Here is a 22,318-nt window from a genome sequence, read left to right as displayed (position 1 = left end):
AAACAGACCCTTCTGATCCATCTGAAACACCCCAAAACCCAAAAATCCGAATTTCACCCCGAAAGCCTTCAGATTCACTGTTAGACCTACTCGATACATATCCAATGGCCCTAATCAAATCCTGCTTACACCTCAACCACTAGATCAGACATAACCATCAGACCCAGGAACTCCCCAAACACCTACCCATAGAATTTCAACTCAAGATTCCCCCGTTTACCCCTTCATCAAATGAAGATTCTATTTCGATCTTTCTCGCTAGTTTAAACACTCAGAACCTAGATCACCTTGATCTTGACACAGACAAACCGATCAAACCATACCTTTAAACTCCAGACACATCAAAACACCTGCCCATAAAGTTTTAGCCCTACATTCGCCCATTTTCCCATTCATCAGATAAAGATTCCATTTTAGCAACTCGTTGACCAAAATTCTTATGATCTTGACCCCCAAGACTAATCAAACATCACCATCAGATCCCAAGAATCTCCAAATACTCACCTGTAAAATTTCACCCAAAATTGCCTTTATTTGCCCCTCGATCACACCAAGATTCCATTCTAAGGCTCCAAATTGTCTGGATTCTAAATCTGCTCGATCCAAGCCCAGTTGACTCCATCTGACCTTACCAATCACCTTAAACTACCCAGAAATTATACCCTGTGAAATTGCATCCAAAACAGACATTGTTTTCCCCTCGATTACTAAAGATTCCGTTTTGAGAGTCCAAATTAACCGAATCGAACTCCTTCCAGATCTGCCCAATCCGGGCCCATTTGGGTCAATCTGATCCCACCAATGAACCCAGAATGCTCGAAAACCTCAGTTTGCCAACTTTCAGCCGAAAATACCCTCATTTACCCTTTCATCTAAAAAGATTCCTCTTCGGCCAATCTCGCTGGCCCACTCTCACAAAACCTTTCTCAGTGGTCGGACCAATCTCAACCTTCCATTTTTTACCTAAAACCATCCAACGTGGGACCAGAACCCCGATTCAACCCATTGGACCCGGCTTGACCAAGTTTTTCGAAAATGACTAAACTACCCCAATATTCTCTAAAATTACAAAATTACTCCTGCCTTCCATCTAAATTCAATCTAATTTCCCTAATCCGAAAAATTCGAAGGGAGGCTTCTCTTCTTCCCCGTTCGAACGAAGACGCGCAGCGGCGGAAATAACCTCCCTCCGGCTTCTCCTCTACTCTCCGGTCTCCTTCTTTCTCCTCTCCTTTTCTTCTACTTCTTTCTTCTTCTCCTTCCCCATCTTCGAAATCCCACTGTTACCCACTGTTCACTCTCCCCCTTCTTCTCCGATTACAGTCATTCATAGTTATCATCTTTGGGATTATTGTGCTCTGTTCAAGTCGCACTTCACTGCCGATCCCTCTAGTTCAATCTCGGTCCCCGTCGTTGTTTCTAGACTAGCTATCTGAAAGAGACGAAATCTTCCATTTGCAGCTTTCGGGTTCAGGCCGAAATCCAACCAGGTAATTAAGCTCTCATAACGCCTCTTCTGTGTTTCATTTTTTTTTTCTTTTCTTTCTCTGTTAGCTCGTCTCATTTTCCTGTGTTTTGTGATGGCTTAATCGGAATCTGAGGAGGTTACCGGAGCTGGTGGTGATCCGTGAAATAGTCGCTGAACCAGCCTCTGTCGAATCCTCAATGCATACTTTTTTTCTTGTTTTTCTTCATGTATTCACGAACTATCTCACCGTACCATTATTAGTGTTGGAACAAGTTGCGTCCATTTTTTTATTTCGTTGGCTAAAGCCTCAAATCACAAATTTACGAAACTGGAACAGTTGGTTAACTGAGGAGGTTATCAATCATGAAAATACTATTAGAAGACCACGAAAATTTACGAGGCTGAAACAACTGATTTAGGTTGTTGTATTCTGATTTCTGAACAACGAGGAAGCAGCATTAGTCTTTGGGGTCAAAAGCTTGCGATTTGCGAATGATCCAAAGAAAAGGACAACCTGACAGGACATGTGACCCTGAGGCAAGCAAGGGAGCCCAATCTGTCCAGAGCACGAAGACAGCAGATGATAAATCCCTTATTATATATATTTCATTTCCATTTTTTTTTTAAGGAAGACAAGATTAAGACGTCGTGGTTGAAATAAAATACATTAGACTTCTCACGTAAGACTGTCTGTTATAAAGTGATACTCTTTGAATTGGAATATCTCCAGTCTCCTCCACTGTTACTGCATTCCTCGCAGTGGGGCTTCACTACGTTGTATCAATCTCGTGACCAAAATTCGAATCCAGCGGTTCCTCTTTAAAAGAGGAACAAGATTACGTGGTCGTGGACCGTGTAATGTTGGCGGCCATGGGCATAAGTGAAGCAGCAGTAGTGGACGCATGGTTGGTTGGTTGATGAACCAGACGTGAATCTGGTATCCACGACGTTACAGGAAACCCTAAAAGCGGAATCTTTGAAAAACGTGTTTAGAATCCCTGGCCGACATTAAATAAAGGCGGAATCAACGCCAGTAGACTCTGACTGTCTCTTGCTTTTCTTTGTTCACAGGCTTGCTTTCTCCTCGAGTCTGTAAGAGAGAGAGAGAGAGAGAGTAGCCGCCATGTGTGGAATCCTCGCCGTCCTCGGTTGTGTCGACAACTCCCATGCAAAACGTTCCCGAATAATCGAGCTCTCTCGAAGGTAATGATTTTTCAAATTTAGCTTAATTTAGATTGCATTTTGATAGATTTTTTTTTTGGTATTCGATGAGCATTGTTTGGGTATTCGGAATGATTAATGGACGAAACTGAAGCTGATAAGCCGCAATATTTTGGGTTGTTTGTGCCGTTTCTCTTCTTTATATTTCATCCTTTCACGTTTCCTTCTTCTCGTTAGGAATTTTTGATTTATAATCCTGAAGGTTGTCTCTAGACTCTATTTCTGCATGTTTCATAATTGACACTGTTTTACTCCCTCCCTCAAGGGGAAATTGAGTTAGTGTTATAGGTCGGCCATGGCTATGGTTACAAATAAAACAAACCATCTTTGCTTGCTAGAGTGGGAAATTAAATGTTGGTGGTTTTCTTGATGGGTACCTCTCAAACATTTGTGCTGAAAAATGCGTTGGTGGATCGGACTCGACTTTCATGGTGTTAAATGAAAATCTGTGTTGGGAAGGATAAAACAATAAACTATATTCTCGTTGTAGAATTAAAATAATAATATTTTGTGATTTTTGGGATCCAAACTTATTGATTGTAGTTCCATTAATTTGATACAAAGAGGTTAAAGCAACTAACCCTTTTACCTTGGTTTTTGATGTATTGGTGATACAGGTTGCGGCACAGAGGTCCTGACTGGAGTGGCATACATTGTCATGAAGACTGCTATCTTGCTCACCAACGGTTGGCCATTGTTGATCCTACTTCTGGAGATCAACCACTTTATAATGAAGACAAGACGATCATTGTTACGGTATTGCTTTTGCTCCAAATTATACTATGGGTACTATCTATGTTAATGAGGCCCTCTGTTTTATTATTTTACACACTAGGCTTATATGGGTCATGGTTCAGAAATGTCCATGAGTGACAATTGATAAATGTTGTCATGATCCTACCAACAGAAACATAATCTTAAGTAATAAAAGGAAAGGGGTTTTGGTCAAAATGTTTTGTACTAACATATCAGTCAGTGCTCAGCCATTTTTCCAAAATCTGAACTCTTTGTATAATTCAAAAAGTTGGCTACTTTGGTTGATATGGATCAAATGAAATTCGACACTAATGTATCCAAATTTGCCAAACCCTTGCTTCTCTTCTCTCTCTAATGAGATGAGGAAAAATTGACCATCTTATATAAGTGTTTAAGATCAAAACCTTGCTCTCTCATTCCCCTATCCCTCTCTGTTGTGTGTGACGTGCAATAGAACACATGGATACATAAGTACACACAGACAAGGGGGAAGGGATGCATATCTAGTATACAAGCTTGAATCCATGCGTAATGGTTATAAAATAATCCTATCGATTGGAAAGAGGAAGGACCAACATCGCAATGTATTTGATCTCCTCAAGTGCTTTTGTAACTGATTACTGATTCCTGGTATGAGGGCTGGATCTGTACATAGGGGCTGTAAATTACATTCTCTACCCATCAAAAGGAGGAAAAAAACAAGCAGCTCATGATCACAAAGTGAAAGACACACATATGTGCATCTATTAGTTTTAAAGAGACTTGCATATCTAACCCCCTCAAATTTTTTGAAACACCTAAAAATGTCCTTGTGCTCTCTTTCTCTCCTCTTCCTCCTCTGGTTATGCAGCCACCAATTTGCTTTCTAAAGTTTGGCTATTTCTCTCCTTCTAACTTTTCAACAAATAGTATGATGAATAATTTTTCACAAATTTCTGTATCTTGCTAAGACTCAAATGGAGGAAAAGAATGAGCCATTTTCCTTGAAATTTAGTCTGTTTGTTTCAAGGAATTATATAGTGTTAGAGAAAGCGTGTGATAGAGAGCCTAAAGATAATATGGTGGGTTTTGGAAAAAGAAAGGAGTGCCAATTAAGTTATCATCACATAAGCTTTGTCTCAGCTATATGGGGTCAGCTACATGAATCCTGTTTCGCCAAATAAGTGTGTGGACCTAATTAAGGATATGTATGAGGGTAGTACAACCAATGTTAAAATATCCATAAGAGAGACATTACCTTTTTTTTTATCAATAACTTTGAAACTTTTATTGATTGAAATACTTTAGGATACAACAATAAGTTACAAAAGAATTCAGCATAGTAAGCTGATCCAGTACAGAATTACAAGTGTGCCCAAAACATATCTGTTCTGTGAACCCCTTGCTTTGCTAAGCTATCTGCCAAACTGTTGGCAGATCTCCTTACCCATCCCACCTGAATTGACAAGTTCCTTGGCATCCATTTAAATCTTCTGAATTCATTCTTCAACTGCCATGTCACTCCTTCCCCTTTCTGCAACCATTTTATCACAGTTTTTGAATCTCCCTCGATGATCAATCTATTGATCCCCAACTCTTTAGCCTTCTCAACCCCATATATTGCAGCTAGAAACTTTGCCCTTGTTACATCACCTACCTCCACAGGACCAGAGTAAAGGGCAATGATGGAACCATTTTCGTCTCTAATGCCCCCCTCCCAATACCTGAAGGGCCTGGGTTACCCACACAACTCCCATCAAAATTTAGCTTCTTCCAACCCTCTGTTGGAGGGGACCAAGTCTCAACAAACTGTCGTCTCATAGATGATGAAGCAGCAATGAGTCCCCGAACCCTGAAAAAATCTTTAACCTTGAAAGCTGAAAACAACTTCAAACTTTTTACTCAATTAGCCACCCTCAATGTTATTGTTTTAACTAAAGCTTCCTTGCATTTTTCTTTACTTTCGAAAATCCTATCGTTTCTTTCCTCCCAGATGGTCCAAAGTATTGCTGCTCTAGTGCATCTCCAAAGAATCCTTCCCCTCCTTGTCATACCACTGATACTATTATGGTTGAATAAGCCTTCCACCCTGTCATGAGAGGACCACCTGCACCCAAAAAGGGAAGTAAACCAATTCCAAATAAAACTGACAAAAGGGCAAGATATAAGAAGGTGGAAAACAGTCTCATCATTCAATTTACACAGGACACACCAGTTAGGGGACAAGCACCAGTTTGGTCTTTTCCTTTAAAGTACATCAAAGGTGTTAATACAACCATGAGAAACTTCCCAACAAAAAGCACTGGCTTTAGGGGGGATAGGAGGGCACCAAATTTCTTTGACTGGAAAATGAGAAGAAGATTGTGTTGCAACCATCGAATGTAGAAAGGAGTTACAAGAAAAGGGCCCTTCAACATTAGGACCCCAAATTCTAGAATCTGTCCCACCTTCCCCCAAACAAACTGAACTCAACAATCCTAACAGCTCAGACACTGCAAGAAGTTCAAACTCTCTAAGGTTCCTGTTAAATCCAAAGTTCCAATTTAACCTTGGAAGGTGAGATGATTGACTTAGGAACTCAGAAATAGGCTTACTAAACCTGGACAGGTCATAAAGAGAAGGAAATTTCTCACCCAAAGGAATATCCCCGATCCACACATCTTCCCAAAATCTGATTTTGCTACCAGTAGACAAGTCATACTTGATAAAATTTAGGAATGTAGGGAGAACATCATGGATGGCCTTCTAAGGAGCAGCCAAGTTAGTGCTACGGAGACATCTAGCATCCCATCCGTTGCTTGACATGCCATGAATGCTTGCAACCACTATGTGCCATAATTTCTCATTTTCTTTTGGAAACCTCCAAAGCCATTTGCTAAGCAAAGCCTGATTCTTGAGTCTAACATTCCCTATTCCCAAACCCCCTTTCTCTTTCAATTTCTTCACCTTTTCCCATCTAACCAAATGATCCTTCTTCTTTTCCCCCGTCTCCTAGAGAAAAATCTTCATGATTTTTTTCAATTTTCCTCACTATCCCTTGTGGCATCCTAAACACTGACATGTAGTACACTGGGAGATTTGCTAAAGTGGATTTAATTAGGGTTATTCTCCCCCTCCCCCCCTAATGAGATACAGTTTCTTTTCCATGCCACCGACCGTTTCTTAATTCTTTCCACTATCGGAGACCAAAAGCTAGTAGATCTAGGGTTATCTCCAAGGGGTAAACCCAAATATTTCATTGGCCACTCACCTTTCTCGCAGCCTAGGGAATTCCAACCAATAAACTCTTTGACCAATTAATCCTCAAATTAGATATTCTCTCAAAGAGTTTTACAACCAACCTCAGATTTTCCACTCCCTCCCTATTTTCTCCATCACAAAAAATAAGAATATCGTCTACAAACTGTAAATGAGTGACTAGCACATTATCCCTCCCAACTGACCATCCCCTAAATAATTGCACACCATTTGCTTTTGAACCTTGGTAAAATGGTGCTTGTTGTTTGTTGGTAGTATTAGTTGATGAAACTAATAAAAAGGCAGCCTAGTGCACGAGGCCCCCGCCAATGCGGGGTCTGGGGAGGGACAAATGTACACAGCCTTACCCCTGCACATACTGTTAGGCTGTTTTCAAGATTTTTTTATATAGAAAACATAGATCCTAGGGTACTTCCCTAGGTACCATAGCCATATTTCCTTAATAATTATTCATAATTTTCATAAGAAAAGTATAGAGCTCATGTTAAAGTATAGAAAATCAACATATTCATGAGAAGAAAAAAAAGAAGGAAAAGAAAATTCAAAAAATATAGGGGCTGAACCCTTATTTTTGTATAAAAGAAAAATTAGTAGTAGTAGTAGTAGTAGTAGTAGTAGTAGTAGTAGTAGTGCCTATTTTATAATTATAATGTCAAAAAATAAAGAATAAAAAAAATAATTTACAATACGTAGTACAAAACTGCTTGGTGATTAGGTAAGGTGAGCCTCAAAGGGTGCCTTGTCACCTAGGCGTCGCCTTGACAACTATGTTTGTGCCTACTCTCCAACCCCTTATCACATCTGCCCTATCAGCCCTAGTGATAATTCGACTAAACACATCAGCTACCAAGGTAAAAAGGAAGGGTGAAAGTGGGTCCCCTTGTCTGATACCCCTACTAGCTGGAAAAAAGTCCTTCACCACTCCGTTTACTAGGATGGAATAGTGAGAAGAGCTAACACAACTAGTCATCCAACTACACCATCTTTCCCCAAATCCACACTTCCTCAAAATCTCTAGTAGGAACTGCCAGTCCACCAAGTCATAGGCTTTCTCCATATCAAGCTTACAAACAAAGCCTCTCTGCTTGGACCTCTTCTTCTCATCTCCCAATATGTTATTTATTGATGGTTGTTTATCTTGTAATGAGTTTTATTTGTTAAATTTTATTGATATACGAGTCTTTTTTTTTATTATACTATGATCTTTTTGTCAATTATTATACGGTAAAAAGTGTCATTGTATAAATCATTGATTTTTAGCTTATTGTCTTGGTTCTGGACTAACTTTTTCCTCTTAGGTTAATGGTGAGATCTATAATCATGAAGAATTGAGAGGAAAGCTAAAATCTCATCAGTTTCGAACAGGAAGTGACTGCGAAGTGATTGCCCATCTTGTATGTAAATTAGGATTCTTTTTTACCCAGTAACCTTAGTGGCTTTGAAACAAATGTTTTGCCTGTGTACTTGTATTTAGGCTCCCTGATATTAGTTTGTTGTTGTTTCCCATTGTTCTCTACAAAATTTCGAAGTTTATTTTATTTTTAAGCAACTGATCTGTTTATCCATTTTTGTTGTTATACATAACAGTATGAAGAGTATGGAGAGGATTTTGTGGACATGCTGGATGGTATGTTCTCCTTTGTCCTGCTTGATACCCGAGACAAAAGTTTCATTGCTGCTCGAGATCCTATTGGTATTACGCCTTTATACATGGGGTGGGGTCTTGATGGTATGTCATATAACTTGTTCTACACTTCTCTCTCTTTCTCTCCTCTCCTACTTTCTGGTTATAGAGGCTCTTTAGGAATATAGAACCATTGGACCAGTGTTTTCAAAGAGTCAACTAGTCAATTGATTAGTCTATTGAAGGCAACCCTAGTTGGTGTCTCGTAATAGGTCTCATAGGATAACTAAACATTGACTAGTTGATAAATGACTATTCAACCTAGTCAACCACAATGTTATTTTAAAGCACTATTTGTTTGTATTTTAATTATTTGAAATAGTATTGAGTATGTATTTTGTTATATTTATTCTGTTGCCTTAAATATTGATGGAACATGATTGGTTAATGGTATATAAAATAGACTAGGTATTTGTTCTTTTAATTATTTCCAATCAGTAGTGTGCTGGTACAGAGTTGCCACAAACAAAGAGCGCATTGAATAGCCAAGGTTGCACATTTTTTTGTTAAAAAAAAATCTATAATTCGCTGTCCTAGTTATCTAGGACAAATGCTAAACTAAATGTCCAATATAATTCTTTTAGTGCATGGTTACAGTCTATATTAACTTATTTATATGAGCTTGTATCAATATATATTTTCAAACAAAGAGATTGCATGAATATTTTTAAATTTGGACAAAATGACTAGTCACCACCTTACTTATCTGATAACACTGGCACTGGATTGAGCAGCCACTATATATGTATATATATGAAGTCAATGAGTAGATTTCACTGTATTCCATACCACAGAAGGCAGTTGCACACTTGCATGCTTATGATTGTCATTTCATGTTGCATCACTTATTTCATTGAGTTACCTAGATCATTTTCTGTTGTAGCTCCTCTTAGGTGAGTAGCATCATTTGTGGATGTATGCAGATTTAAGCACAAAAATTGGGCTTAAGACAATCTACAAGTCCAAGACAAACTGGATATGTCGTAGCCCAACCCAACTTGTTGACAGCTCATAGTATTGAAAGTAGATACACATATATGTGTACAATACAATCTTAGCAGAGATGGGAAATATAGAGTTCTTTATTTACAATCTGTTACAATTGTCTTTCTTAATGAGAAAAAGAAGTAAAGAAGTAAAGAAGTAAAGAATAATTTAGGATTCAGCTAAGGCCTTTTTTTGGGTGGGACATGTGGTTTATTGTTTTTTTTTGATGAATAACATGTGGTTTATTGTTAGGTCCGGATTAAGAGTAATGGTCTAGAGAATGTAAACCTTTTTTTATGAAGTTGGTTTCCATGTTTAACTTGGAAACTGATTTGTTCCATATACCATCTTGGTAATGTTACTTGATGCAAACAGAAATCTAAAGAAAGGGGAATTTGCCTACTTAAATTATATTTCATTGGAGAGAAGATTTCTTTTTTATTGAAGGGCAAATAAAGTCAAGAAAAGTCTTAAATGTTGGTAGTCAAGTAATTGGGATTTAAATGGTTCATACTTTTAATAGTAGAATAGATAAATGCTAGTTCTAATCTTTTGCAAATTTACATATGTAAAGGGATTTGATATTTGCACTTAATTGAAGCTGCTATCTTCTCCAGGATCAATTTGGTTTGCATCAGAAATGAAAGTTTTGAGTGATGATTGTGAACGTTTCATGTCCTTCCTTCCTGGCCATATATATTCTAGCAAGTGTGGTATGTATTTTGTAAAGCTAGTGTCATACTTATTTATGTTGTCAAATTAAGAACTCATTAAAAATTGATTGTGGTCTTATTAAATTGAAATTGATTTCACCTGAGTTAAAATTGTAGTTATGACTTCTTTTATCCCTCTTAAATCTTTTCTTTTTTAATATTTTAAGGGAAATTCTTATCCAAAAACTTCTGCAAATTCTTTTCAAGTCTCTGTGTTGCAAAATTAAGAATAAGTGGAGACTAACTAGTTTTCTTTAAATAGAGGTATTGGATTTGTCTTAAAAAAATTAACTCCTTTAAGATGTGATCCTCTCTTTCAAATAAGTAGGACATGCATACTTTCTTTTAAGAAGTAATTATTATCTTAATTCAGAATGCTGAAAACTTTGCATTCCTTTTGCTTTGTTTTTATCATTCTCTAAAATGTTGGATTTTATTTTTCAAGATTCTACACTTTGGTTTGTTATTCATGGTGATACAAAAAAAAATTATTAAAGATTTTTTCTGATGTACAAAAAACAGTATGATTTTTTTTTTCTTATTTTCTTTTTATTTCTTTTTCTGATATTGCAAAGAGAATAAATATATTCTTCGTTGAGTTTTTAGTTTAACCTTATGCAGGTGCACTTAGAAGATGGTACAACCCACCATGGTACTCAGAGAACATACCATCGGCTCCTTATGATCCATTAGTATTACGTGAAGCCTTTGAGAAGGCATGCGCCAATCTTTGATGTATTTTCTAATTTCTGTTTTGTTTTTTGGTGAATGAGTATTCATATAATGGGTGCTAAAGTCTCTCTCTCTCTCTCCCCCCCCCCCCCCCCCCCTACTCCATTAACCACCAGCCCCTAAAAAGAAAAAGAAAAAAAGTTATTTGGCTATATATATATATATATATATATATATATATCAAACTCAACATGAAGCATATGTGTGGAGATATTTAATGAGTAAATTGTAATGGCTGCTATATCCTCTTGAAGTTCTTGAAAGCGTGACCTTCCATTCCAATGAAATTACTGCATTTTTACTTAAATGATGAATGGAAACCTGAAAAATGTTAACTTTTTATTTAAATGTTGAGAATATTATCTTAAACCTAGTATTCCCTCCTTTCTTGTTTTGCCATTTTGGTGTTCAATAACCGAAATTTATGTACAAGGGAAGAAACAACCTTGAACTACACTAGCTTGTTAATCCACTGTCATGTTGCCAATTTAGTGAGAGTTTGCCCTAGAGCTCCCTGTGGAGCTGCCGTCCCTCAATTTTGTTTCATGATATTTAAGAATCTGGATGGGTCTTTATAGTTTTCTAAAGCCCAAGGATTCACATCACTCAAGTTACCCTCTGCCGTGGGAACTTTCATATGTGAAGATCTTACTTTGGGGTTTTTTTTTGTGATATGATATTGGGAGTAATAGATGTAAGGGGCATATAGGTTATTTCTTTTTTCTTTTTAATGTTTGGATTAAGAGGATACACAAAACTTGATCTTGATGAGGGTTCATGGACTCGATAATATTTAGCTTAGAAAGTCTGATATGTCATAAGCAGATTATATCATGAATTTATTGAATCTGAGTTGGATCTTGGGGGTTTCAATTTAATTGGATTGTAGTCTGGCTCTTGAGTCAGTCTTGACACGGAAGAATTTAGGGACTTTGTAAATGTGTATCCATTGATTGATTTGCCTGTTTCTGGATTAGTATTATTTGGTAAATCATAGGGAGGATTGTGCTGCCTATTTCAGCGATCACCCTTGGATATCTGTGAACAAGCTTATTCTCTTGGATATCTGTAACTCCTGAGTTTAATCATCGGAATGTGTTTCAGATGCTTTATTCTCAGTCTGTGTGGAATTTGTAACCTGTTTTTCTCTCTGGTGAGGTGCACCAGGAAGATGTTGCGATCTTTTTCTTCTATCATCAATAAAATTCTTACCTTACTTTTAAAAAAAAAAAGAAATTCCAGTGATCGCTCTTATGCTTCTTACTACTATTTTGCTCTTAATTCTTGCAGGCTGTAGTTAAGAGACTTATGACAGATGTACCATTTGGTGTACTTCTATCTGGAGGACTTGACTCATCACTTGTTGCTGCTGTTGCTTCACGTCACTTGGCAGAAGTAAAATCTGCCAGACAGTGGGGATCAAAGTTGCATACCTTCTGCATTGGTCTGAAGGTTATTATATTTCCTGGTGGTTCTTCCATTATATTTCGTTTTTTCTTTATGAAGTGTTTTAAACCATTTGTTTTTGGTTTAACATGTAGTAGGGAAAAATTTCATAGTATATTGCTCTAATATCTTCACTAACAGTGGTTTATGATGTTTTAAGGGTTCACACTAAAATCATTTGATAAGAAACATTGCTCAATGGATGACTGACAAAACTATAAAGGATAAAATTATAAATGAATCGTCTCAATGGACCATGGTTTTGTGTGCTTAAGCCTTCACAATTGTATCTGCATATTTGCTGATAGTATATACTTTATCCTTCTGGTGTCTGCACCTTCACTCTGGTTGATGCTTATTACCTCCTTTCCTTACTTCCCTGTACATGCTTTTTCAGGGATCTCCAGATCTTAAAGCTGCTAGAGAGGTTGCTGATTATCTGGGTACTCTTCACCATGAGTTGCACTTCACGGTTCAGGTAATGTTTTTCTTTTCTATAGGGCAAATAGGAAGAGCAGCAATTAACTTTTATCCATCATATTACAGGAATAGTAAATGTGTTTCTTTCTTTACTATATCAGGAGGGCATAGATGCAATCGAGGAAGTCATTTACCACATTGAAACATATGATGTGACTACTGTCAGAGCTAGCACTCCAATGTTTCTCATGTCTCGAAAAATTAAATCTTTGGGAGTAAAGATGGTTCTTTCTGGGGAAGGTTCAGATGAAATTTTTGGTGGCTACTTGTATTTCCATAAGGCACCTAACAAGGAGGAGTTCCATCAGGAAACATGTAGAAAGGTAATGTATGTCAAGGAATGTCTATTTTCCTTGTCCTATATTGCACAGGACTGTTTTTTTCCCCTTGGTTGAAGAACTTTCAGTGTTGTATTTGTTGTTCCAGAATAACTATTTCCTTTAATGTAAAAGATTTGCTGTCTATCTAATGTATAGTATAGTCAGGTTTCTGTTTTATGTTATTTTGCAAATTGATTTGTAGGGTGTGGTCCCTCTATATTTTGTCAGATTAAAGCTCTTCATCTCTATGATTGCCTAAGGGCGAACAAGTCAACTTCAGCATGGGGAGTAGAGGCTCGTGTGCCCTTCCTGGACAAAGAATTCATCAATGTTGCTATGAACATTGATCCAGAGTGGAAAATGGTAAAACAAGAACTCCTGAATTCCTGGTTTTACATGATTTTGACCTTTCTGAGATTGAAAGACATATTGTGACTTCAACTTCTTTATCCTTTGATTGTAGCCCATTAGTTTTCTTCTTTTATATACATCGAGACCAATTTCTCATCATATGAAAGTTTAATTATTAGTGTGTAGAAAAAAATGTCACGCACAATGTTTCCCATTATCATATGTTAAAATGCACAAATTTAGGCATTACTTACATTAAAAGAATGACATCCCCAACTAGTGAGTTTTCTAACTTTTTTTGCTTTTATAAGTAAAGGTAAATGAGTATGTATTATATACCAAAGTAGTCTGCATGCTAGGATTATACTGATGCATAAAATATGGACAAGCAGTTCCATCTACCACAAGAAAACTATGCTATCACCATACAAAAAAGTGCTTCCTACCTTGGAATTAGAAGTGCCATCTTCTGAACCCAGCTTCCTAGGAATCCATGTTATTTGATGTCATGTTAGCTAATATCTCATGAATCTCATCAAGGAGGTGAAAAAATTCCATTTTCCAGTTCCCATGCTGTCACTTTGTTATTGTATCGGCTAGGTCTCCTTCAATTATCAATGACGAATTGAAGATGGATGAGTTTGTTTGGAAATTCAAGCACTCAATGGAAGTTCCATTGCTTCTGCTTCTACTGAGTCGGTTTCCTACATAGGATTAACACTAGTTTTGTATATTGCTAACCATGTAAGTTGGCATCAAGGATTAGTATGTCCAGATCTCCTTGGCTTACTGGTAGAAGGTGCGAGTCGGGTACCCGATTTGAAGCATTTACACTGCTTTGGGCCTGGGCTATTTAGCTGCGCCCATTCAAATTATAACAATACCCCAAGGTAAACCTCTGACACAAACAAAACAAAAACAACTTCTTCACTCCAAGGTGTTCCACTCATTCACCCGACCTCACAACTCTCTCTAGGTGCAGAGAGCTCTTGTAGCTTCAATCTCCCATGATCCGCTGGGAGAAACTATCTTCAACCTTAAGTGAGTTACAATTTTCTTCCTTTTCAGCATATCGCTGCCAAAGTGCTTTGGCATCTTGTGGGGTATCCACATAGCAAATGGAAAAAATACATAGTTATAAAGGACCCTAGATGAGTTACCTGCGGCCTTATGCATGATTAAATGGAGACAAGACAGGAACCTCTGCATTGAGGATTCTGTAGGCAATATTTCGCCTGTGATCATCTGCAATTAGGGGTGTAATAGAGTTGAGTCGAGTTGAGTTTTGTATGGCTTGAGCTCGATCTCAACTCAAAAACTTGGAGCTTGAAACTCGACTCGAGTTGATAGTCACGGGCTACTTGAGCTTGACTCGGCTCGAGCCAATTATAAATAAATTTCTATTAAAAACTATAAATAAATTAATATTTAAAACATTTAAAATAAAATATATTAGAAAACTTGATTATATATTAAACATTATAAATAAATCAATACTATGAAACATTATAAATAAAAATATATTATGGAAACTTGATTATAAATTTATTTATTTATATTATATAAATTAATATAAAAAATAATATTTAGTTATATTATAAAAATTAATATAAAAATATATTATGAAACTCGATTAGGCTCTCGAGCTACTCTACCCGGGTATTACGAAGCTCAAGCTTGGCTCGAGTCAAGCTCAACTTGACTTGATAATCTTCGAGCCAAGTTCGAGTATTTAACGGGCCAAGCCTGAGTTGCTCGCAACTTAGCTTGGCTTGCTTACACCACTATCTGCAATAGCCAACCAATTCCAAATGTATACAAGATAAATGGTCAAGTCTGATGTAAATGAGACTTTTGAGTCAAATGAGAATTTTTTTTGGATGCGTTAGTTCTGTAGCATTTTCCTACTAGAGCACTGTCCACTGAAAATTTCACTATGAGTGATGTGTTTTGGCAGGATAATAAAAGGGTTCTAACTTACCTAATATATATTGAAAGCAAGAATTTTCAGCAACATGTTCTGCTATTATTTCTTTCAGTTTGTAGACCATTTTCTAGTGCTTCTTTTTAATCAATAACAATGGTTAACAACTTTGTTAATAAGTTTAAACCTTGCTCATACAAAGCAATAGCAGGGCCTGAAATATGTCAGTACAAACAAAAACTGACATCTCAAGAAAGTATAAGTGAGGTTGCCCCTACTAATTAATATCCCCTAGACACACACCCACCCAAAAATCTCAATCTTTAGTCTTCTGACCCCAAACCTTACGGGGGAGTCTGCTAAAGCCTTGACCGAACTTGGGTCAGATCTGAACAACTAGTTTACGCTTTTAATGCTTGTAGTACTACATGGTTGATTGAAATTGGAGGTTTATTTCTGTGTTACATTGTTGAGAAAATCAATGAATTTATAGAACCAATAATCTAATAGCTGACATGCGTATCAAACAATTACAGGTGAGACCTGATCTTTGTCGTATTGAGAAGTGGATCTTACGCAATGCATTTGATGATGATAAGAACCCATATTTGCCAAAGGTGTGTAGCTTCATTGTTTTCTTTACCAAGCTTTCACCTTTCTAGAGTTTTTACAAATGCTTTTTGTCCGCTTGGTTTCAGCACATTCTGTACAGGCAAAAGGAACAGTTTAGTGATGGAGTTGGGTACAGCTGGATTGATGGCCTGAAAGACCATGCAAATGAACATGTATTTTACACCCTTGACTCCTGAAATTGTTGATAAGGATTGAATTATCATTACTTATCATCTTTCACTGTTCTAGCCTCAGGCTCATTGAATAGTATTAGTATCCTGTAGTTGTCATCAACTACTTACACTCTGGTTTTGCTTTTATCATGGTCAGGTTTCAGATGCAATGTTAATGAATGCAAGCTTTATTTATCCAGAGAATACTCCTACGACAAAGGAGGCATACTATTATAGAACAATCTTTGAGAGGTTTTTTCCTAAGGTAATAAAACTGCTTCTGCTGTTTTCGTTATATTGTTATTTTTTCATCAGAAATAGTGAAAGTATTGAAGTGTAAGTTTGAAAAATGTAACTAGATAGTCTCAATTCAATACTAAAAATAGTCTTCGGAGATCAGAAAAATCCATGATCAGGTTTTATTTACAAAATCTCAACTTAACTCAAATAAGCCTTGTTCTGTGTGGTCACATTAATGCTGTTCTACCATTCCACTCTATTCAGTGGCATATCCACTGTTAGCTTGTGCTCCTCAAATCATTTCTCACTACTAACCCAAGTCATTTTGGCCTGCCCCTAGATCTTCTAGTCCTTTCAAGTTTCAACTTGCAGCAGATTGCTTCTTCTTTTTCATTTTTTTTTTGATCAGCTAGCAGATTGCTTCTTTTCACTGGTGCTATGATGGTCTTTGCGTTTTTTGTTTTTTGGATGGGTATGGTCTTCTCTGCATGTTACCAAATCATCCTAGTCTACTTTCCTTCATTTTATCACCTATTGGGGTTACTCCTGGGTTCCTAAGAATATATTCGTTTCTTATCTTATTCTTGTTTTCCCATCCATCCATTTCCACATTCATAGTTTTCCTGACTCATTTTTGTTCTTTGACTTCTCAACAGTCTGCTCCATAATACATTGCTGGTTTTATGACTATAACATAATTTTCCTTTAGCCTAAGTGGTATTCTCCTATCACATAGGGCTCTAGATGTACCCCTCCATTTTGCTCATCTTGCTCTAATTTTTAGGTGGAATCAAATCTAGATCCTTTTGGAATCTTGTGCTGGGTATATTTGCAAAGAAATTGTGAATTTGGAGGAAAAATTACATTATTGTTGGAGGATACCTTGATCAGATCTACATAGGATGATATGCCTACATTAGTGTTCAAAATCTTTATGGCAATTTTGCTAAAATCATAGGATGTGCTGGGAAATGGTGAGTAGAAGTAAGAGGTTTGGAGGCTTAGGTCTAGGAAATTTGCACAAGAGGAGTTAGGGGTGTTCACGGGTCAGGTTGGGTCGGTTTCTTGGGATTTTCCCAACCGACCCGACCCACTAATAGGCCAAACCGACCTGGTCGGTTTGAGTCGGGTTGGGTCGGTTTCGGTCGGTTTCGGTTTTGCTCCTGTACAAAGCCAAATAAAATCTGAATTAGTTGATAATTTGATATTCAAGAGTCCAAGATAAATCTAAATTTAATTCAGGTAAAGAATAAAATCAATAAATTCTTCATGTAAAAACAAGTGTCAATAATGGCCTTCTAGAGTAAAAAACTAGGTAAATCTAGGTAGGTAAATCAATAAAATAAAAATTTAGAAACCTTCTAAATTCTAATCTAGGTAAAAAACTAAAAAAAGGACACCTAATTGAATTCTAATTGTAATTGCCTAATGGGCCTTCTAGAGTTCTAGTTCTAGTAGAAGTCTAAAAGTAGAGGACTAGTAGGAATTAGGAAACTACTCAAACTAGGAAGTAGGAACTACCAAACTAGTAGAATACTAGTTCGGTTCGGGTCGGGTTGGTTTTGGTTTTCACGCAAGAAAACCGAAACCGACCCGAGATTTCGGTTTATGTATGTGCCCAACCCGAAACCGACCGGTACAGATGAAAACCCGGCCGACTCGGGTTGGGTCGGTCCAGGTTGGTCGGTTTGGTCGGGTTGGGCATTCTTATGAACAGCCCTAAGAGGAGTGGGGCTTTATTAGGAAAGTGGCTTTGGAGACTACCAGAAGAGAATGTTAAGCTTTGGGCTAAAATGGTGGTAGGGATACATGGGCTTGCAGCTGATGGTTGGGATGCTGGATTGCTGACTGCGGCTACCAGAGCTTCCCCTTGGAAGGCCATCCATTCTATCCTCCTGTCCTTTTCCCTTTTGCCAGGTATGACCTATGTTCTGGAAATGCCATATAATTTTGGGAACAGGTGTGGGTGGGTAACCTTTGCTAGCCATATAATTTGTCTACTCGAAACCTCTGCCACAAAGGTGAATAAGAATGGAGATAAGGGGTCACCCTGTCTTAGTCCTCTTTTAGCCTGGAAGAAATCCTTCGCTACCCCATTCATCAGAATAGAAAAATGTGCTGAGCTAATACATTCTTTAATCCACATCCTCCATCTTTCACCTAGCCCCATATTTTCCATTAAATTCAATAGGAAGGACCAATCCACCATAACATAAGTTTTTTCAAGGTCCAATTTACAAATCAAGCTTGTCTATTGCAGAAACATGCAAGAATAACCTTGCCATTATTGTGTCTAAATACTTCAACCCCTGGTGGTCCAAGCCTACCTAATAAACACCCATCAAATTTTAACTTGATTGGAGATCATGGTATGGGGGGCCAAGGAAATGATGTTTTTGCTATGCAAGGAATGACGATACTGCACTTTCTGATGATTGAGTCTACCCTAATAATATATTACAACTTTTAATATATTTAAATAAGGCCCAAATAACTTTTTTTTTTTGTTATTGTTACTAAGCTTGCTTCTTTTTTATTTCATTTTTATTTTCTTTATTTTTAGTGTTTGTTTTGTTGTAAATTGCTGAAATTTCATTTAGCTTTGGTAAAGACATTATTGTTGTTGTTATTGTCAAACTATTGCCACTCGTTCTGTTATTGAATTTTCTACATAAAATGATCGTTTTGACAGAATGCTGCGAGATCAACTGTCCCTGGAGGCCCTAGTGTGGCATGCAGTACTGCCAAAGCGGTGGAATGGGATGCTGCATGGTCTAAAAATCCTGATCCCTCTGGACGAGCTGCTCTTGGTGTTCATGCAGCTGCTTATGATGAAAAAGTTGCTTCACTTCCAGCAGTGAACAGTTCCAGCTCACCGAATGGTCTACCTCAGAAGAAACTGCAGGAAGGCATTGTCGAGGCAACTGCAACTTCTGTTTAATATCAGGATTCTATGTATTTTCAGATTAAGCTTGGGAAAGGTATCTATTTCACTGTGGTTAGGGTTCTTTGTTGACTAATTTTGGCTTACCATCTTCAGGAATGCCAAATTTGTACATTTTCTATTAGGATGGATGCAAAGAAAAACTCTTTTCAACCTCTATTAGCTAAACATGGTAAAAAGTACATGAGAATGGCCACCCATTAGAGGTGCAAGCTAGTGCCTAACAATTGAGCGATTAGTTATGGGGTATAGGACCTCAAACACAGAGGGTTGGCAAGATTCGCCAAGGCTAAAAGCTGGACAGTATATCCCTCTCCTTGTTCCGTAATAACATCATAAGATGAAAATGTTTCCAATGCTGGTTTTTGTGAACTGAAATACCATTCTTTTGCTGCTCAGCCACAGCCAGTGCAGAGTGGTATCACCCATTTTGAAAACCAATAGAAAGTATCAAAATATGATTAAAAGTTAAAACAAAGGGTAAAATAGAAAAATCACCCTGAAGTTCTGTCCATCATTATAACTTCCCAAGAGGTTTCGCTTCAACAAAAAGTCAAAAACATGTAGTTGCCTTCCTTCCATCTTTGTCCGAGTAATGTGTACTTCAAAAGTTACAAAATTAACTTCACAACTTATTTGGGCATCTTTCAATATAATTCAAAATGTCAGAATTGCCCTACGAGACTTCACTAGACCTAAAATTTATATAGAGTAAAATTACTTTATTCTTTTCAAATTGACTTGGGGAATTTTTTTATTTAAAAATGAATAGTTCCTTTGGGTGTATTATGTATAGTAAGATTTGGCTAAAGCTGAGTTTTCTACTCGTAGGTACCCAAACGGGTTCTTAGTTGTAAACGTGTATAGATTTTGCTTGCTATTAGAGATGGCAAATTGACCCGCCTTACCCAGGATAGGTTGGGTTCGGGGCGAGTTTGCACGGGTACCCTACCCGTTGCCATTCCTGGCGGTGGGGTAGTATTCTTCCAAAGAAAAAAAATGCTTTCAAGTAGGAATGATTGGGGCCCATTTCCATTCTTTGTGGGAATGGGGATGGGATTGGGATTTCTAGCCTTGTTGGGATACGAGGGAAGAATGGGATGCGAAACCCACCCTACCCCGTTGCCATTCTTAATAGTTCTACATACACTAGAGTTGGTGCCAATTGCGGAGGTGGTATTTGGGGTCTTCCGCTTGTATCCAGCTTAGATTTATTAATATATGTAATTTTGTTGCTACTACAAATAGAAATTTAATAATTTATTTTCAAATTCAGATATGCATGATATCCATTGGGAAATGAAAAATTTTCTTTATTTTTATATTGTTGGTTGGAACTTAGGCAAAAGAACCTCGATGACTAAGGGGGTTTTGCGAATGGAGTCTAGCTGCACTTGAATATGGATGGCTAGGGGTACAAGTTGGGTGGGCCGGGCTGGGTTTATGGTCAACCTAATCCCAACCCTAAATTGGGCATGAGGCTGGAGCCCGAGGTCAAGCCTGATCTTTCTAAGACTTGGATTGGTCAATTGGGTCAAGTGTGCTTGTTAGGATTAATATACTTTTCATAAATCTATTTAGTATCACTAATTTAAGCCTTTAAATAGGAATTTTGTATATTTTGCATATGTGTGCATGCATATATATATATATATGTGTGTGTGTGTGTGTGTGTGTGTGTCTACATATGCATGTGTGAATGTGTGCAATTAGGCTGGGCTGAATTCGGGTCAGGCTTAGGTTACCTAGGGGCTAAGCCCCAACTTAGTCCAAAAAATAGAAAAGCCCAAAACCCATGTTTTGGGGCTTAAACCCAAGACAAAAAATCCAATCCCAGCCTGTGCAAAATTGTGGGCTGAATAGGCCTGGGCTTGGATAGATCCCACCTAAGTTTGCACCCCTACTTGTGGCTGTGCTATAGGGGTTGTTAACCAATAACAATGCCCCTTATCAGCCATCAAATGTATATATGCCCCACAACCAACCTCTAATCTCTCACTTTGCATGCATGATTGATGATTGACGAGGGACGTTGTTATTGGTTGAATAGCTCGTATTGTAGCCATCACGTGCAATTACTTTGGAGAAATCAGCTACTCAATATCGCTAGGCTAAAACCATGAAATCATGGCCTTTGATGCATTGCTGTGGCCCCATCTTACGTGGCTTCATCCAATTCAAGGTGGACACATCAATATCTTGAGGACCATGATTCACGGTTCTCCAATAGGAGTGACTGATTTGGGCTAGTTTATCTGCATTGTTTTTGTTTAAAAAACAAAATCATGCATATCCCCATTAATGGTGGACACAAACCAAGTTTTTTATGAATTATTTGAGCTCAATTTGTGAAAAGCTCGATTTAGCTTGGTATAAATTGAACTTTGAGCCAAGTTTGAGGTCAATATGTATACTCATTTATAAGTCGAGCTGAGCTCAAGCCTAATGAAGCTTGACTCATGAGGCTCGTGTATCTAGTCGAGCTTATATAATATATAATATTTTTAATTATATGTAATGACATAATTTTTAATTATATATATATATATACTAATAATTTTTGTATGAATAATTTTTCATTGTTTATATGAAATTTCACTCACTATCGAGCTTGAGCCAAGTCAAACTCAAATACGTGAGCTTTTGAGTTGAACCGGATTTGAGCCTGTGCAAGGTGTGATAGTTAATAAATAGGGGCTGGATTAGAAGATTTTTGGAGTCTAATTAAAAGGTGAAAGTTTATTACATGCTTAGGGGCCAGCCAAGTTTCGAGGAGTCCGGACCACTTGCCAACAATATATGTTCCTAACACCCTGCAAATAACATCTGACACTACAAAAATCTCATATATGATGGGTCTCACTTTTATGGTAGCCCCAATTTTATAGGGAGATGTGCGGTGTCAGATCAAGTTGATACGGTGTTGGAATTTGTTTTATTGGTGGGTGATACTAACTCAGTTTCGAGTTGCTTTCACATTTATGTTTGACTCAGATTGAGATGCAGCCAGGTTTCTTATAATGAACTTGC

The 22,318-nt window shown here is 37.5% G+C and overlaps 1 protein-coding gene across 2 annotated transcripts; it reads left to right on the top strand.

Annotated features, from left to right (window-relative positions):
• Positions 1-1,088: 1,088 nt before the first annotated feature.
• On the top strand, positions 1,089-19,441 carry LOC148871494 (asparagine synthetase [glutamine-hydrolyzing] 2). 2 transcript variants are annotated; one of them, XM_088967216.1, is made up of 15 exons: positions 1,089-1,490; positions 2,540-2,671; positions 3,307-3,445; positions 7,981-8,076; positions 8,270-8,411; positions 9,971-10,066; positions 10,688-10,782; positions 12,089-12,250; positions 12,642-12,722; positions 12,826-13,047; positions 13,273-13,407; positions 15,856-15,936; positions 16,018-16,104; positions 16,262-16,369; positions 19,037-19,441. In XM_088967216.1, exons 2-15 carry the CDS (start codon positions 2,592-2,594, stop codon positions 19,283-19,285), a joined length of 1,773 nt encoding a protein of 590 aa, XP_088823342.1. In that variant the 5' UTR covers positions 1,089-1,490; positions 2,540-2,591; the 3' UTR covers positions 19,286-19,441. The 2 variants fall into 2 exon arrangements, with proteins under 2 accessions (XP_088823342.1, XP_088823343.1); XM_088967217.1 differs by lacking the exon at positions 1,089-1,490 and adding an exon at positions 2,096-2,405.
• Positions 19,442-22,318: the final 2,877 nt, after the last annotated feature.

The sequence above is a fragment of the Nelumbo lutea genome, chromosome 2 (assembly GCF_056320005.1).
Source record: "Nelumbo lutea isolate HS-2025 chromosome 2, American lotus-T2T, whole genome shotgun sequence".
Lineage (NCBI taxonomy): Eukaryota > Viridiplantae > Streptophyta > Magnoliopsida > Proteales > Nelumbonaceae > Nelumbo > Nelumbo lutea.
This window is presented reverse-complemented; position numbering and strand designations above follow the sequence as displayed.

Bases quoted from the DNA above. Each gene is read 5' to 3' on its own strand.
- LOC148871494 (XM_088967216.1), top strand. From the start codon at position 2,592: ATGTGTGGAATCCTCGCCGTCCTCGGTTGTGTCGACAACTCCCATGCA. The intron at 10,783-12,088 runs GCATGCGCCAAT...TAATTCTTGCAG, and splicing joins TACGTGAAGCCTTTGAGAAG to GCTGTAGTTAAGAGACTTAT. The intron at 12,723-12,825 runs GTAATGTTTTTC...TTACTATATCAG, and splicing joins AGTTGCACTTCACGGTTCAG to GAGGGCATAGATGCAATCGA.